Source organism: Phocoena phocoena, chromosome 14, assembly GCF_963924675.1.
Source record: "Phocoena phocoena chromosome 14, mPhoPho1.1, whole genome shotgun sequence".
Classification (NCBI taxonomy): Eukaryota; Metazoa; Chordata; class Mammalia; order Artiodactyla; family Phocoenidae; genus Phocoena; species Phocoena phocoena.
In genome coordinates, this window is record NC_089232.1 from 29,835,034 (window position 1) to 29,851,730 (window position 16,697).

The 16,697-nt window shown below is 43.7% G+C and overlaps 1 protein-coding gene across 15 annotated transcripts in view; it reads right to left on the minus strand.

Moving 5' to 3' along the window:
• DYSF (dysferlin) overlaps nt 1-16,697 on the minus strand; it is a 223,250-nt gene that overhangs the window by 25,647 nt on the left and 180,906 nt on the right. For 14 of the 15 annotated variants that reach the window (XM_065891615.1, XM_065891611.1, XM_065891613.1 and 11 more), the window contains 6 exons: nt 13,628-13,726; nt 5,946-6,074; nt 5,469-5,624; nt 3,836-3,927; nt 1,054-1,224; nt 283-425 (listed from right to left, as the gene is read on the minus strand). In XM_065891615.1, the coding sequence (XP_065747687.1) occupies nt 283-425; nt 1,054-1,224; nt 3,836-3,927; nt 5,469-5,624; nt 5,946-6,074; nt 13,628-13,726 (790 nt within the window). Of the gene's footprint in view, nt 1-282; nt 426-1,053; nt 1,225-3,835; nt 3,928-5,468; nt 5,625-5,945; nt 6,075-13,627; nt 13,727-15,079; nt 15,092-16,697 lie in introns of all 15 variants that reach the window. The other variant, XM_065891605.1, reaches the window with a different exon arrangement.

The following is a 16,697-nucleotide window of genomic DNA, read 5'->3' on the forward strand; positions in this document are numbered from 1 at the left end:
ATTCACCCCTCATCACCCCTCATCTCATCAGACAGGCCCCAACCTGGTTTTAGACTGAGCTCTGACCCCGACCCGCCCTGACCCTGGCCCCACCTTGACCTCGAATTTTCACAATGGTGTCCCAGGTAAGTACTGGTCCCAAGAATACCAAGTGCAAGTTTAGTCCATCTGTGCTGCCCTGGAGAGACTCAAGACCACACCGTGCTGGTGTGGGTTGTGTCCAGTGGTTACATCCAGCAGGAGAGGACCCACAAGAGAGAGGGCAGGAGAGGGAGAACTCACCTATTTCTTCGATGGTGTATTCTGTATCCTGAAACACTACACGGTCTGTCCGGTACACGGGGGCCTTGACTCTGCGCTGCTGGCAGAACAGGTGGAGGAGCTGAGAGGGATGGAGCTGATCCCGCCACTGGTTGGGTCCAGAGCTGAGGCCCAAACACAAGACAAAGATGAGACGCTCCAGGACACTAATGGGGGCAGAGGTGTGTGCAGTGACCTATGTACCCACACGCATGGCATCACCCACCCTTCACTTTGACCGTGGGCACCCTGTGTGATTGTTCATCATGACCGGGGAGCCCATTTCACACACAGAGAAACTGAGGCCCAGAGACAAAAGGACTTCTTTACATACACATGGAATTGGAACTGAAATGTTTCCAATGTCCAGCTTTAAAGAATCAGACCCAGACAAGACCCAAGTTGGCAGGAAGTGGGTGGGGCTGGCCACACGTGAGTTCACCTTGGGGCCCAGCGGGGCTGTGTGTCCCATTGTCTGTCTCCCTTCTCCTTCCCCTCTCCAGGCCCTCTACGGTGCCTTAAGGAGAACTTGATTATAGACGTGAGGAAGAGCTGGGTTCTTAGCTTCAGATAAGCACGTTCAAATGCTAATCCCACCACTTACAAGTCCAGGTCTCAGTTTCCATATCTATGGAGTGGGGATAAGACCTGGGCTGACTGAGAGAGACAGTGTCTGTGCTGTGCTAGGCCCAGGCTGGCACACAGTCAGGGCTCGGCCCACCGTCAGGGAAGCAGCCAGTGACGTGCACCTACATGCAGTAGGTCTGGGGGAGTCCGCAGCGAGCCCCAAACTTGGACAGCAGCCTGTTCTCCAGGTCGATAACCGTCTCCCCGATCTTTTCGTCCTTGGAGAGGAGGTCGTAGTCATAGAGGGTAACCTTCAGGTCCTTCTCCAGAGGCAGAGTGCAGGTCAGCTCGAACATCCTATTGTCGGGGGGTAGGCAGTTGTCATGATGACGCCAGCTCCCAGAGGTCACCGGACACAGCGCAAACTCAAGTGGGTGGCAAGGCTGGAGCAAGAGCTAGAAAGCCACCCCTGGTCTCCTCCTCCTCTCGCAGGACTGGCCTGCAGTCCACCCTCCTCAAGCCTCCTATAGCTCTTACAGCACACCACCCACAGCACTCCCGGTGCTGGGCTTGTCTGAGTGTGTGTGTGTGTGTGTGTGTGTGTGTGTGTGTGTGTGTCCGGTATTCCCAAATAATCTGAGCTGGGCATATAGCAGATGCCTGCCTGATGGACCACAGAATGGACAAATGAAATGGAGCACAAGGTTAAAAATGAAGTTTCAACCGGGACACCTGGAGACAAGAGATGTGAAACTCCAGAGCCAGGTGCCGGAGCTCCAGAAATTTACCAAGGGCATGGCCTGGGATCCACTTTCCGGACTCCTGGGGCTCCACCACTCCTTCTGGAGTGGGATTAAGGGAGGATTTGTGTGGAGGTTTCTTTGAAGAGAGCTCCTACTGTGCTCTGAGACCCCCCGTCACCTCCCACGGAGGTCAAGTGTAGAAGTGCTGTCCCTTCTCCCCTGAAATGAGTTCCCTGCAGGAGGGACACACAAGCCTGGCACCCAAGCTGTGGTGGAGGAAGCACAAGCAGCTTGTAGCAGAGAGGAGGTGGGGGTACGTTTGGGAGGAGCTGAGCTCCCGTCCTGGCTGGGCACGGAACTGCAGCGCTGCCTGCGGAGGAGGGGGCTGCTGCGATGAAGCCTGTCCCACGGGACCTGGGGCTCAAACAGCGAGAGACTGTGGGGCGGCCCATCTGAGAACGGGTTGGGGGGTATGGGAGGGGGACACCCGCTACAGGGACACAGCACCTGCCACATCCCAGGAGCTATGTTAGGAGGGCTCAGGGGGTATCTGAAAAGCCCCCAGGAAAGCAAACATCTGCCGCCCAAAGGGTGCCGGATGGGGCGAAGTCAGCACTTGAGATGGGCCCCTCCTCTCACACAGGCTCCCCAGTCCTGGCCCTGCAAGTATGGCGAAGGACGGCAGGAAGGGGCGGGGGGGGGGGACACTGGGCAAAGACCCTCCTCCCCTCCGCACACACGCCCAAGGTACACACGCTGTGCCCAAGGTGGACGCAGCTGCGAGAGGGAGCGACTGCCCTCCAGCCGTCCGGTGCGCTCCTGATGACACATGAATGCGCGTTCTGGTTACCAACTTGAGACGGTGGGCTGACGGCAAAGTGGACTGTCTAAACCTGAGCGGAAAGTGGCCTGCCTGCCACAGTTTCCACTCAGGGAGTGAGGAAGGTCACCCGCACAGAATAAATGTTTACAGGAAACTGGCAGACAAAATCAAAGTTGTGTCTGATTACATCCCATGAATTCTGCTGGTCAACACGTGGGTGATAGAAACAAAGAGCTTCTGCTGTGGACTCACAGAGGCTTGATACCCCAAGCAGAGCAGGTGGCCATGATCCGAGGGAGATGATAAAACAGAGAGGGAGAGGCGTGTTTCTACACTAGCTCCCCTACCCTGCCCTGGGCCCTCAGTGGTCCCATCAGCCTGGGGCCCCATGCTGGCCACTGGGGTTCACCAAACAGGGTTCTTCTCTTCCACCCACCATCCTCCCCGCAGCCCTTCCCTCCAGTTCCAGCTTGGCAGTGGCTCATCATTGGCCAGGACTGTTTCCCCTTCAAAAATGGCATTTCCCCTGGCTGATTGGGTCTCTCTGCAGGGCCAGATGACTACAACTAACTCAAGAGACACCGGTTCATGAATCCAGTGTGTCACTTGACAATATCGGTACATGCCTTCTCCTACAGGTGCTAGAGAAATAGCTGGAACCTCCCTCAAGATTCTCCTTTCTCTGCCCTAAATACGCTCGCATCCAGACAGCAAGCAAGTCAGGAAGCCTGGGAACTACTCCCGTGCAATGGGCACTGCTTCTTCCTTCCCTCGTTCTTAGATTTTAGGAAGCATTTTACCCTCTTGAGTCCACCTCCTTCCGCTATCTGCCACAGATGAACGTGCAACAGTAAAAGAGAATAACTACTAAATGTAATAGGAATCCTGGATTAGATCCTGAAACAGTAAAGGGGCATTAATGGAAAAATCGGCAAAATCCTAAAAGGGTCTAGAGTTTAGTTAATAGTAATGCGCCCATATCAATTTCTTAATTTTGATACATGTACCATGGTTAGGTAGGAATGTTAATGGCGGAGGAAATTGAGTGATGGGTATACGAAAACTGTAGTATCTTTGTAACTTTTCTGTAAATCTAAAATTATTCCAAAGTAAAAGTTGATCTAAAAAAAAAGAAGAATTAGCAAATGCATGTTCTGGGTTTCCATTTAGATTTCTGATCTTCAAAGTAATTGTTTAACTAGGAGCTTCTGCAAGGACTCAAGCCTTTAGCGCTTAAGGAAGTGCTAGCTGAGGTTACACCCTTACAGACATGCAAGATTTAGGGAACACAGCTTTGCTCCAGGAGATGGGGACTTCCCAGTGGCTGCCACATCTCTCCCGCTGGGCTGTGGGTTATCCAGACTGGCACCTCCACCCCAAGACCCAAGCCACCCGAACTTACTTTCCAAACACAGGCTCCAGAGTACAGGGGATGTAGCTGTCCTGGTCACTCACCGACTTCTTCCCTATGGAGATCCTGATGTAAGGATCACACTGGAGGAGGAGAAGGAAACACTTCAGCGACATAACCTTCCCAACACGCTTCTGAGGCTCCTTCATTGCTCTGCCCCTCAAAGGGGCAAGGGGGCCTACCATCAAGAAGCTGCCTCCTGCCAGGCCAGCAGCCCCATCCTGCACACCACCCCCGATGTGAGCTTCTAGCCTCGGCTCTGGCAGTGGAAACTGGGCACCTAAATCCCCCATACTCCCAATCCACTGCCCCACTGGGAGAGGGCAGGTGGGGGCCAGGCCCATATCCTCAGAAACATGCCAGCTTGTGTGACATATGTGACTGGGCCAAGCTGGGGTCCTGTCTGTGACCTCTGCTTCAGCAGGTGGAGAGGGAGAGAGACGGCCAGACTTTCAGCCCAATGCAGCCTCCCACAAGCAGCAGCATTCCCTCAACTAGCCTCTGGAGCAGCCAGGGCCAAAGAATGTTTACGGTCAGTCTCGGCACCAGGAAGGCTTGAAGTATATAAACTTGACCACAGCCACGTCTTGGAGGCCATCGGTGGTGCCTGGGCGGGGACTGTTCCATCTCTCCCTGTGATCTCCCAGCAGGGCATGGGCAGCTTTTCTCACCTTGAAAAGCAGGGCACCAGGGATGGGACACCTGGCCCCTACCCACTACCTAGGACACAGGCTAGGCCTGCACCTGTCTAAGGAGACAAGAGAAGACCCTAGCCTCGTACCTCTGAACCCCACTGTCCCCCACTCCTGCCTCGCCTCTTCCTCTTACTCTCTCTTCCCAACTTTACTCTGTTCCTCCCCCCCCATCTCCAGGTAGCTCCAGACTCTTGCCCTCCCTCAAGCTCCCCTCCTTCACTCAGGGTCAGGACTAGAGTAGGTCAGTGAGGTACTCGCCTCAGGCACAAAATTTAAGGGAAAGACAAAAAAGCTTAGTAATCAAAATAAACGACATTTTAATGTGATATTTTAAAAATTAAAACCAGCACCAACAGTCCATGATGAAGAAAATATCAAAGTTTTAAACAAAGACAGGATCAGGACTGCTGATTTTTCCTTTTGCCTCAGGCTCCGCCATGGCCACGCCAGCACAGTTACCCATCATGCTCTACCCCTCCTTCTTCCCTCCCACCTCACCCTTGAAAGTCCCACAAAGTCCTGCCCCAGCCTACACCATCAATGTCCCTTGTCCTTATGCCTTATCCTTGTGCTAAACCTACACTGAGTCTGCTCTCAAACCTTTGCCAAGGTTTCTGACTCCTCCTAAAATATGGTTTTCTTCTCCCTCCCAGCCTATCAAAACTCCATCAATGCTTAAGAATCCTATTCCTTCCAGGAAGTCTTCCCCATTATTCCAAAGTCTTGTATTGACTTTGGCCTTTTCTGACCTGGAACACTTGGCCTCAATAGAACTCCAATGCAGTCCCACCTCAGGTTTGTACATCTTTGTCTGGTGTCCCCACTTACTGTGAACTCCCTGGGGCAAAGAGTGTATCCAAATGCTGCAGCCTCTTTGTACCCCAGCCTACCATTTATTCCAGGGGAGGTGAGAGCTCTAGGAATGTTACCTTCCCATTGGGGTCCTTGGGCTGCAGGCCAAACGCTCGGATAATGTAGATGCGGACCAGGCATTCCTGGGGCCCCTGGGAAGCCAGCTGGTGGAACTGTCTTGGGGGAATGGGGATGGCCGGGTCTTCTGGGAGGGGATAAATTTTGAAGAGGCCCTGAACAGAAGGAGGGGTCAACTTTAATTTTCATCCTCAGTGTCACCAATACAATCACCACTATGTCCCTTACTCTCATGTCTGCCAGAGTCATCACCACTGCGATCACTAAGCCCAATGCCATCCCATCACCCCCACCACATTCTGCATCAGCAGCATCACCGTCACCACCATCATCTCCATCACCCACATGGTCACCAACTGCAGCACTGGGGTCATTACTGATGTTACTACAGTACTTCTGCCCCCACCTCCTTCACTCATTGCTACCACTCCAGTCTTGGGCCTCCCTGGGTTAGAGATGTGTCCTCAAGGACTTACCTTAAACTCCCCAATGACAGACGGGTCTTCCATCTCCTCCTGAGTCTTGCCCCGGTAGAGCTTGAAGGTGTTACAAAAGTCAGACAGGCCCTCAAAGTCCTTCACATTCTCCAGTGGTGTGTCATAGACCTGCCACATGGGGCGACAAAAGAGGGGGACAAAGGAAAGACGGAAAGAAGAGGGACAGCAAGGAAAGAGGAAACATGACAGTGTTCAAGTAAAGGAAAGGAGAGAAAGGACAGAGAAGAAAATGAGGGGGAAAAGCCATAAGCAAATTAGAGAACAAAGGTCAAGAAGAAGGCAGGTGGGAGAGGTGGAGGTAAGAGAGGGGGCCGAGAAGGAAGAGAGGCAGAGAAGAAGAGAACAAAGGCAGAGATAAAAAGGATGCAAATCATGGAGATGAGAGAGAGAAACGGGGTGTGGGGGAGAACCAGAGAAGGGAATAAGAGGGGAAGACATTTGTTCAGCAACGTTGGAAAACAGGGTTTTCTGATTAATCCAATATTCTAGATACCCGAGAGTCATCAGATACACGGGTGGTGCATTTTTTGAGAATAAGATCACAGTCAAACAAATAAATGAAAAGTTAACTGACTTTTTATTTGAAGATCAAGACAGAACTCTAGAAGATTCACAAGTCAGCAAAATACTTACTGTCCAGGATGTCCAAATGGCAGTGGATCAAAATACTGGGCTGAGGATGTCTTTTGAGCACCACTTTAAATTTGTCAACTCAATTTATTTGTCTCTCCTCTCAAACAATGACTTTTACTTGTTAGAGCATTGTTTAGATTTAAATGAAGCAGTAGTCTTCCATTATAGATGATAAAATGTACTTAATTAATAGTGATATTAACCCACTTAATATACATTGCTAAAATTGGTTATAATCTGAAACTGACCGGCAAGACAGTCGGCCCTCCATATCTGCGGATTCCATGTGTTGAATCTGCAAATATGCAACCCACGGGCACAGAGGGCCTACTGTACTTCAGGTAAGTCCCTTTCTCATCTCGCTAAACATTTTTTCTCATTAGGCCGAGCTCTAGTTCTATCTCTTCCATGAAGCCCAAGTCCTATCTCTTCTAAGAAATAATTAATTACGTGAGTGATATAGGTTCATTATTAAAAACTAGAAAATGTAAGTAGATATAAAGAAAATATTATTATTGCTTTAAATTCTGATTTCCAAAAATGACAACTAATTATTTGGTTAACATTTGGTATGTATCATTTTGAATATTTTCTTGCCATATTTCTATAGTTGCGTCATTTCAATCAAAAGACCAATTCTTCGAGGTGTCTATACTACTGTTTTCACTTTCTTATTCCTGCTTCTATTTCTATTATTTTCTTCTACTATTTTAAGGATTTTTTTTCTTCTAATTTCTTCAGCTGAAATTTTAATTACTTTGTTCCCTCTTTTCTGATAAGGAAAACACTTATCGCTATGAAATTGCCTCTGCTTACTACTGCCTTAGTATTGCCCCATTTGCTTTCATGTATAATGTGTTCATTTTTCTTTTCTTGGCATTCCATAATTATAGTTTTATTTTTACTTTTTGATCTAAAAGCTATATGTGTAATTAGTTTTCTTTCTTTTGTTTTAACGTAAGTTTTTAAGGCTATAAACTTCCTCTGAATACTGCTTTAACTGTAACCAGTAAGTTCTAAAAGGTAGGGTTTTATCCTTGCTTCCCAGATATTCTGCAATTTCTCTTATATTTTCTCTTTCACCAAGAATTGTTAAAAGAGAGTTGATTTTTTAAAAATTTTCCAGATAGAAGTTTTCTTGTGCTTTTGAGCTTGTTATTAATTTCTAATTTTATGGCATTATATTCAGAAAACATTGTCAGTGTTTCGTCACTTTTTGAATGTTATTAAGATTTTCTTTATGCTCTATCACATGGTCGATTTTTGTTTGGGGGTTTTTTTAATTAATTTTTATTGGCGTATAGTTGCTTTACAATGTTGTGTTAGTTTCTGCTGTACAGCAAAGTGAATCAGTTATACGTATACATATATCCACTCTTTTTTAGATTTCCTTCCCACTTAGGTCATCACGGAGCACTAAGTAGAGTTCCCTGTGCTATACAGTAGGTTCTCATTAGCTACCTATTTTATACATAGTAGTGTATATATGTCAATTTTGTAAATGTGCCATAGGGGTGTCTCTATTTTCAAGCTACCAGGTTCAATCAGGTTAGTAATTACTTTAGTCTTCTATATCCTCTCATGCTTTTGTCCCCTTGATCTGACATGAACTGAGAAAAGTGAATTAAAATCTCCCCCACAAACCAGTATATTTCTATGTCTTCTTCTATCTCTTGTAATTTCTGTTTTGTAAATATTGAGGTATTATTTGGCACATAGATATTCTCATGACCGTCATAACTAGGAATTGCAGCATTTAGCATTCTAAAGTGCCATTCTTTGTCTCATCTAATTTGGGGGACCTGTGTATGCTCTCATCTAATATTAAGATTGTGACTTCTGTTTTCTTTTCATCTGCATTTGCCTGGCACACATTTTCCCAATCTTTTATATTCAACCTTTATGAAGCGTTTTATTTTAGAGTTAGATTTTGCTTTGAGATCTGATTTAAATTTTGTGATTAATAAATGATTGATATGACATGTATTGATATGACAGATATGTTTGGTCTGGTTTTACATTTGTATTATATTTACATAGTCATGTAATATGTTTATATTATATTTCCTAGTTTCATAGGGTTTTTCTAAAAATGTTTGCATGGTCTGTTTTCTGTGTGTGTGTGTGTGTTTTAGTTTTTCTGAGAGCTAAAATGATCTGAGTTTATGCTCTAATATTATTATGTCTTTAGGGGCAGTATTCATGGGTTCCCCACTATAGCAATGATAAAATAATCAAATTTTATCTTCCTCCCTCTCCCTCTCCATCACCTAGTTTTAGACAATATTATCTATCTTAATGTTTATGTTTGTGCTGTTGGCTTATAATTTGCTTATATGCCTATTATTTGATTTGCCAATTTTATTATTTATATATTACATATATTAATAGCATAAACATACCTTTTTAACCACTTTAACCACATTTTTAACCACTTTACAGTTCAATGACATTAAGTACAGTCACACTTTTATGCTCCCATCAACACCATTTATCTCCAGAATTTTTTTCATCCTCCCCAGTTGAAACCCCAAACTCACTAAACAATAACTCCCTTTCTCCCGCTGCCCCCAGTGCCTGGCAACCATCATTCCACTTTCTGTCTCTATGAATTTATTACTCTAAGTACTGCACATGAGTGGAATCATACAGTATTTGCCCTTTTGCAACTAGCTTATTTCACTTAACATATGTCTTGAAGATTCACCCATGTTGTAGCATGGGTCAGAATTTCCTTCCCTTTTAAGGCTGAATAATATTTCATTGTATGTAATTACCATATTTTGTTTATTCATTCATCAGTCAATGGACATTTAGGTTGTTTCCACATTTCGTGATTTGCCAATTTTAAATAATATCTGTCAATCCTATTTATTCTGTAATATGACTATCAGTGTCCTTACTCTGTATTCCATCCTCTTTCCTCCTTTCCCTAACTTTTGTCAGTTTTATCATTTCTACATTTTCAGTATATATGGTATTTACATTCTGTCCAGTTACCCTAACCCTCCCATTTGTTTCCACCTTAGGCCTAAGGTAAAATATGCTCACAACCAGTCCTTTTGTTATGGTTTTCCCAGTTACATCCAAGTTGAGATGGCTCCTAGATGAGCTCCAATTCATCCCGTAGGAGTCCCTCAAGACAGGCTCCTGGGAGCCATACTACCTGTCTCCTGAATGTGAATACCTGTGTGTCTGTAGCCTTTATGCTTGAAGGGCAGCTTGGCCGAACGTCAAATCCTTGGGTCACCCTTTCTTTCCCTGATGATCTTACACATGGTGCTTTATCATCTTTGGGCGTTAAATGTTGTAGAGAAAGTGAAGTCACTTTGATTTCTTTCCTTTTTTAAATTATTTAAATTTTTGTGGGGGGAGAATGTATGACTACTCAGAGAATTTTTTCTTTATCTCTAATGTCCAATAACTACACTAGAATATGTCCCTGGGTTGACCAATCTGGGTCAATTTTTCCTGACACACAGCAGACCTTCTAATATGCATACTCAAGTATTCTTTCATTTCAGTGAAGTTTTATTAAACTATCAGCTGTTTGTTTTAGTTCCTTGTTTTGGTTGTCCTCCTTGCGGACTCCAATTATGCAAATGTTGGATCTCCTTTCCCTGACTACTATGTTTGTCACTTTCTCTTTATTCTTTTATAACTCTTTCTTTATTTCCATTTCATTCTGTCCTCTATGCCCCTTTCTGTGTTTTCCAATGTGGCCATTCTGTCCTGTGCTCCTTCCAATTTCATGTTTTCTTCTCCTTCTTTCCTGAATCTTACTAGCTCATATTTCACATCTTCTCATCTCACCAGCCCTTCGTTCTTTTATTTCTGCTTGCATTCTGACCACCCTATTTCTAAAAAGTTAACAGCAAAATCTTTCATCTCATCTGTTCCTTGGAGAAATTTTTCTGGTGGGTATATATCCTCTTCTTTTGGTTAAGTTTTGTTATATATTTTCTCTTCTTTTTGTCATAGGATTTTTAAATTAATACTGTGCTAATTTTTTTTTGTTATTACTTGTCACTAAATGTGTTAGATTTTCCTAGACCAGTTATTTCCTTTGTTCCCATAACAGAGGCAGGCTGTTCCCTACAAATATGGTTCATCTGTGTGATTCTTGTGTAGCTCCATCTTCTCTGTTTTCTCTGAACCAAATCAGGTCTAAGAAGCTGTTGTCACCAGACTGAACCTGTCTCCAAAGTTCCCATGTCCATTGTTGTGAACAAAGGATATATTTTTATATTTTACAGTGAAACTTCAATTTTGGGAATTATATTTTTAACTGTCTGTTATGAAAATTTTCAAGCACACACAAAAGTAAAGAGAATAGATAATAACTCCCCATGAATCCATAGCCTGTCTTAAATAATTATCAACATTCTTTTATTAGGAAGTATGGGGTTTTCTGAGATCAGCTACCACTATGACCTTTCATCATTTTCATGCATCTTCTCTTCATTTACTGCCAAGTGGCTTCTACCCAATCTCAGTTGCCTTTGGACAGCCCTTACATGTATTTTGGAGTCTGCGGGTTTTATTTGTTTCCAACTTTTACTGAAAATGAAGTTTGTGGGTTTGAATGATTTCCAAAGAGAAAAAGTGAAAAATGCTGACTTATGCAGCCATGTTCATACTGGAAGTCCCAATAAAATACTTTTTAAATTTCCAAGTGGTTGGTCTTTTTGTTTAAACTTTTGTTATTAATTTCTCATTTAATTGCATTTAAATCTGTCTTGTATGATTTCTGCTTTTGGTAACCTATTACTAACCTAATATGTGATCAAATTTTGTAAGTGTTCTCTGAGCATTAGGAAAAATGCATTTTCCATTTTTAAATTATTTTTATTCTCTATTTTAAAGCTACTCTTGATGTAGCTTAGAAAATATTTACCTTGTTATTCAGATCTTTCATTTCCTTATTTATTGGTTGCCTGTTTCATCTGTCTAGGAAAGAGGTACATTAAAATCACCGCTGCAATTTTAATTTCTATAATTTCATGCCTTTATTTGTGTGAGGTAGTACTTTATATATTCTTATCTATTTTTGCTTTAAGGATTTCTAAGCTTTATTGTTCCAAACATTAATGTTTGAGAGTTTTTGCACTGAGATGCATATCTTTTATTTATACAAAACACTCCATTTTGTTTCCTTTGCTTTTTACTTTAGTTTCTATCTGTTTCTCTTTTGTTCGCACTTACTTTATTTTGTTTGCCAAAATATTTACTATTTTAGCCATTCTAAGTTGTATTGTCTTAGATGTGTCCTTTAAAGACATTATAATGAATTTTGACTTTTGATGAAGTCTGAGTCCTTATCACTTAGTAAAAGACTGTAACCCAGTTTTATTTATTAGGAAAATTAATATTCTTTTTCTATTGTGTTTTTCTATGATTTCTGCTTTTCTATGCTTTCTTGCTGTATCTTTGTTTTCTATCGTTCACTATTGTGACTATGAGTTGTCTTTTTTTCCCTATGACAGCAATTTCCAAAATATGGGTTTTTTTCCCCCCACCCGTTGTGTACTCCATTCTCTCCATAATACTACAAGCTATTTTTCAAAGATCCATGTTGGTGGTGGTGGTTACTGATCCCTAAAGAACCAGCATTTCTTCCAGATCTGCTTTTCCCCCCAGAAACAGGTTGAATGCATTTTGTTTTTAGACAGCCCATTTTCACTTGGAAACTGTCACAGATCTCAGAGAGGTCAAGCTGGTGGGCTGGGTGCCAGTTCAGCATCCAGCATCTGAGGGAGTGGCAAGGGTGCCAGGGCCATGGGCCACCCTGGCAGGAGTCCTCATTCTTACTTGGCTTTTCTCATTTTTTGGCAAGGCCACAGTACCACATGCCAGACTTAATGTGTCGGACCTTCTTCCTGGTACGCAAATAGTTCTGTCTCTTTGCCCAGCCTCACACACCCACCTACCAAGTCAACAAAGAACTTGCTGCCTGGGGAGGCCTGGGCCTTCTGACTGCTGCTGCCTGAGGCCTCATCTCTGCCCCTCCAGGTCTCCAGGTACAATGACATGCGGGCGTCCAACGCACCAGAGGCAGCTCTGGCCACCTTGTGAGATCACCTTCCATACTGGTCACCCACCACTCCAATAAGCCTCAAGCCCCCTTCATCTAGTCTCTGTCAGGGAGCTCCTTGGGCTTTTCTTGCATGTCTGACAGCCTTGGCCCCCTCTTGCTCTCTAGGTAGGGCTGCCAGGTTTAGCAAGTGAAAATACAGGACACCCAGTTAAATTTGAATTTTGGATAAACAACAAATAGTTGTTAGATAAGTACGTTCTGTGCAATATTTTAAGCAAATTTATACTAAAATATTATTCATTATATATCTGAAGTCCAGTGTAACTGAGCACCCTGAATTTTACCTGGTAACCCTCTCCATGACACTATGTAACTCCTTCAGGGAGTAATTTTGAGTCACCTCTGGTTATCTTTTTTAAAAGTAGTCTGCTTTTAAAAAGTATAACTGTATTTGTGGAATTTCCTCAAAATACCAGAATTTGGCTGACTCATCCCTGGTTTTGTGTTGTTTTTCGGGCTCTGGGGTTTTTTTCCACAGAAACAGAGTTTACCATATTTTTATATGTGCTAGGTAATTTCTATCCCAGTTGCAGAGGTGGGGGAATCAGAGGTACATTCTCACATTGACTTTCCTTTTTATTTTAATAGAAAATTTTTATAATAGAAAAGTTCAAATAACTTTAGGAGAGACAGAATAGTATAACAAATCCCTAAGTACCCATCTCCAAGCTTTAACAATTTTCAATATTTTGCAATTTCAATCAACTTTAATATTATGAACACCTATCAGAGGGTGACCCACATCATCTAAATAATTCATCCTTACTTTTCTTGAGCATTTTAAAACAGATCCCAGGTATCATTTCACCCATAAATATATATGCATATACATATAGGTATACATATATTCGCTTTCAGTTGCACCTCCCGCTGCCCAGTGCACGTGCCCAGGGACTGCTAGACTGAAGAGGACATTGTGAGGAGGGCTCACCTTTAGAGTGTCGAAGTCCTTCTCCAGGTAGGACCCGCACTTTTCCCTCTCCCCTATCGAGGCAAAGAATTTGCTCCACCAATCAATGAACTCCTCCTCCTGAGTGGGTAGAAAAAAAGAGACTGTTTCAGAAACAGAATTTGCCAAGCAAGTTTCTTCTGGACCAACACCAAGCAAGGCTGATGGGCTGGCCTGGACTGCAAATCTCTCCTGCTGGTGTGAGTTCAGGGGAGCAGACAGCTGGAACTCTCTGCCTCTCCAGGGGCCAACTGTGCAGTCAGGAGAAAGGTGTTCACACCTGCTTGGTGTTGAGAGGCAGAGGCTCTCACCCTGGCCCTGCCTACCTGCACTGTGTGATTCTGTTAAGCTCTTGGGGCTTCCCTTTTCCTTTCTGTGAAATGGGCATAATCATCACAGTCCCCCTGCATTCCAGGGGCATACTGAAGCTAAAATCAGAGGACACATAGGATAACTCTTTGGGGGGAAATGTCAATAAAGTGTTATTTATTAATAAAATACAGTAGACCCAGGAAAACTCAGACCCCAAAGGGCTATCCTGAACCCCGCCAGACCACAGCCAAAGAAAATCTTCCAAAATCAGAACTTAGTCTCCTGCAAGGTCAAATCAAGGCAGAGTCCCTGAAATTCAACGAATACTAAGTGCCCATTATTCAAAAGACACTATGCTCAATGGGGGAAATTAGGTGAGGAGAAAGGAAGTTTGTGACAACACACTCTCTGCCCCTTCCTTCCTTCGCTTATTCATATCTGTGGGCAAAGGTGGATGGGCCTGTTGGGGTACACACTGGTCTCCCCGCCGTTCAACTCTTCCTGGACAAGGCCCTCTTGGCTCTTGTGTCTCGAATGCTCCTTCAGCTGTGTCCTGTGCAGGTGTCTGGTCACTCAGGGAGTCAGCAAGCTCTCTGAAGGTGGGATTATCACTCTCCCTGGTCTCCCCCAAAACCCACGCAGGCCCAGGCACTAGGTCTGTGCTGCCGGTAAAGCTCACCCGGTTCCACGGGAAGGGCCCGGGACAAGGTGTCGGGAGAGCCCACTCTGGGGTCCGCTTTCCTCCTCTGTTTGAGGCGGTCAACTAGGGGATCTCCCAGGAGCTTTCTCTGATTCCATAAAATGAACTGAACCCCATCATGAGTTTCTGGAAATGCTAGTGCTCCCTTTAGACCAATGCCCAGTCCGTCAAGCTCCACTTTATCAAGGGTTAGGACATGCTGCTCTACCTTATTAAGGGTTAGCACATGCTGCAGGCAGACCAAGGGAACTTGAACAGGTACAATGGGGAGAGCGTGGACTGAGGTTCTCAGAGTCTCCACCCATCCTGGAAGTACGGCCCTAACACCATGTGTGTGGCCAGAATATGGTGCCTAGACAGAGCACCAAGTGGGTGCCAGAATAAGGCTGAGTCTACAGAGAGTCTCTGTCTGACCAACTTACCAGGAGGATCTTCTGCAGCCAAAAAGGGGAAAAGAGGTTCAGATGGGTTAAGATACAGGGTAGCAGAGCTTTCTGAGTTGTAATGACTCTTCAAACAGCCAGCAAGGCAGACACCGCCCATGATGTTTTAAGTTCAGTTTGAAGAAAAAGATGCCACGGATGAAGAAACATACACAGACACACATAAACTCACCCAGTCACGGACACACAAAAGAACATATTTACACAATCATGCCCAAGGAGATGTATATGCTGAAACACACATATATATCCCCCCAAAGTACACACGCTAACACACAGGCAAATATGTACACAGAAGTAGGAATGGTTAGAATGGAATTCAAGTTAGCTGTTTGATTCCTCTTAAGTCTTTCTTTTCTTCCCCAGCTCAGATACTTAAAGATCTGAGTTTATGACTCAGGCTCAGAGTCAGGCATAAAAAGGCAACAATCAGTGTGTTTTGTACGAGGAAATGACAGGAACACGATAGCTGTGGGAAAGTCATTACATTTCCCTCAGTCTTGAAAAACCAAGTAAATTTCTTTTAAAAAAGAATATGGAGACAGAGACTCTGAGTAATATGATTAACAGTGTCATTTAAATACACAAACATCATGTAATCTAAAAACAGAACTTACACCTTCTTTTCCAGCACCATTGGAGCACTTAGAAAAAATTAAAAGCCACGTAGCCAATGTCAATAAAGTCCAAGGAATAAACCCATTACCAGTCACACTCTCTGACCTCAATAATAAAACTAGAAACTAATGAGAAACTCAAAAATCAAAAATTCCAACCTTTTAGAAATTTAAAGATGTACTCTTAAAACCCTTCTGAGTCAAAGGAAAAACCAAAACTAAAATCACAGATCCTTAGAAAATACCAAGAGTAAGAGGGCTACGCCTTAAAACTTGGTAGCTAACTCTGTACTCAAAAGAAAATTTAGTCTTGAATATTCTTGCTTTTATACAAAAAGAATGAAAATAAATAACCTGATAACTCAAGAAATTAGAGAAAAGTAGGAAGATGATTTGAAAATGATGAGTAGAATTATGGAGAATATTACAACTGATAATTCAATTCCAGAGCAAACTTTCAAAAGACCAAAAAAATAAACATTAGATTATTTACCAAATCTAATGTTAAAAAGTAGGTACACCATTAGGAATAAGAAAGATCAAATAAAAAGATATTATGGGGCTTCCCTGGTGGCGCAGTGGTTGAGAGTCCTCCTGCCGATGCAGGGGACATGGGTTCGTGCCCCGGTCCGGGAAGATCCCACATGCCGCGGAGCGGCTGGGCCCGTGAGCCATGGCCACTGAGCCTGCGTGTCCGGAGCCTGTGCTCCGCAATGGGAGAGGCCACAACAGTGAGAGGCCCGCGTACCGCCAAAAACAAAAAAAACGATATCATGGAGAGAATAAAAATATTAAGAGATTTGCTACACCCAAATCAATGGAAAAACCCTGGAAAATCTAGATGAAGTAGGTAATTTTCTAAAAATGTATATAAATTGCCAAAATTAATTCAAAAGTAATAGAAAACATGAAGAGATCACTTCCTGAAAGTGGAAGAGATCTCAAAGAACTACCTCCAAAAATGACATCAGGCCAAGATG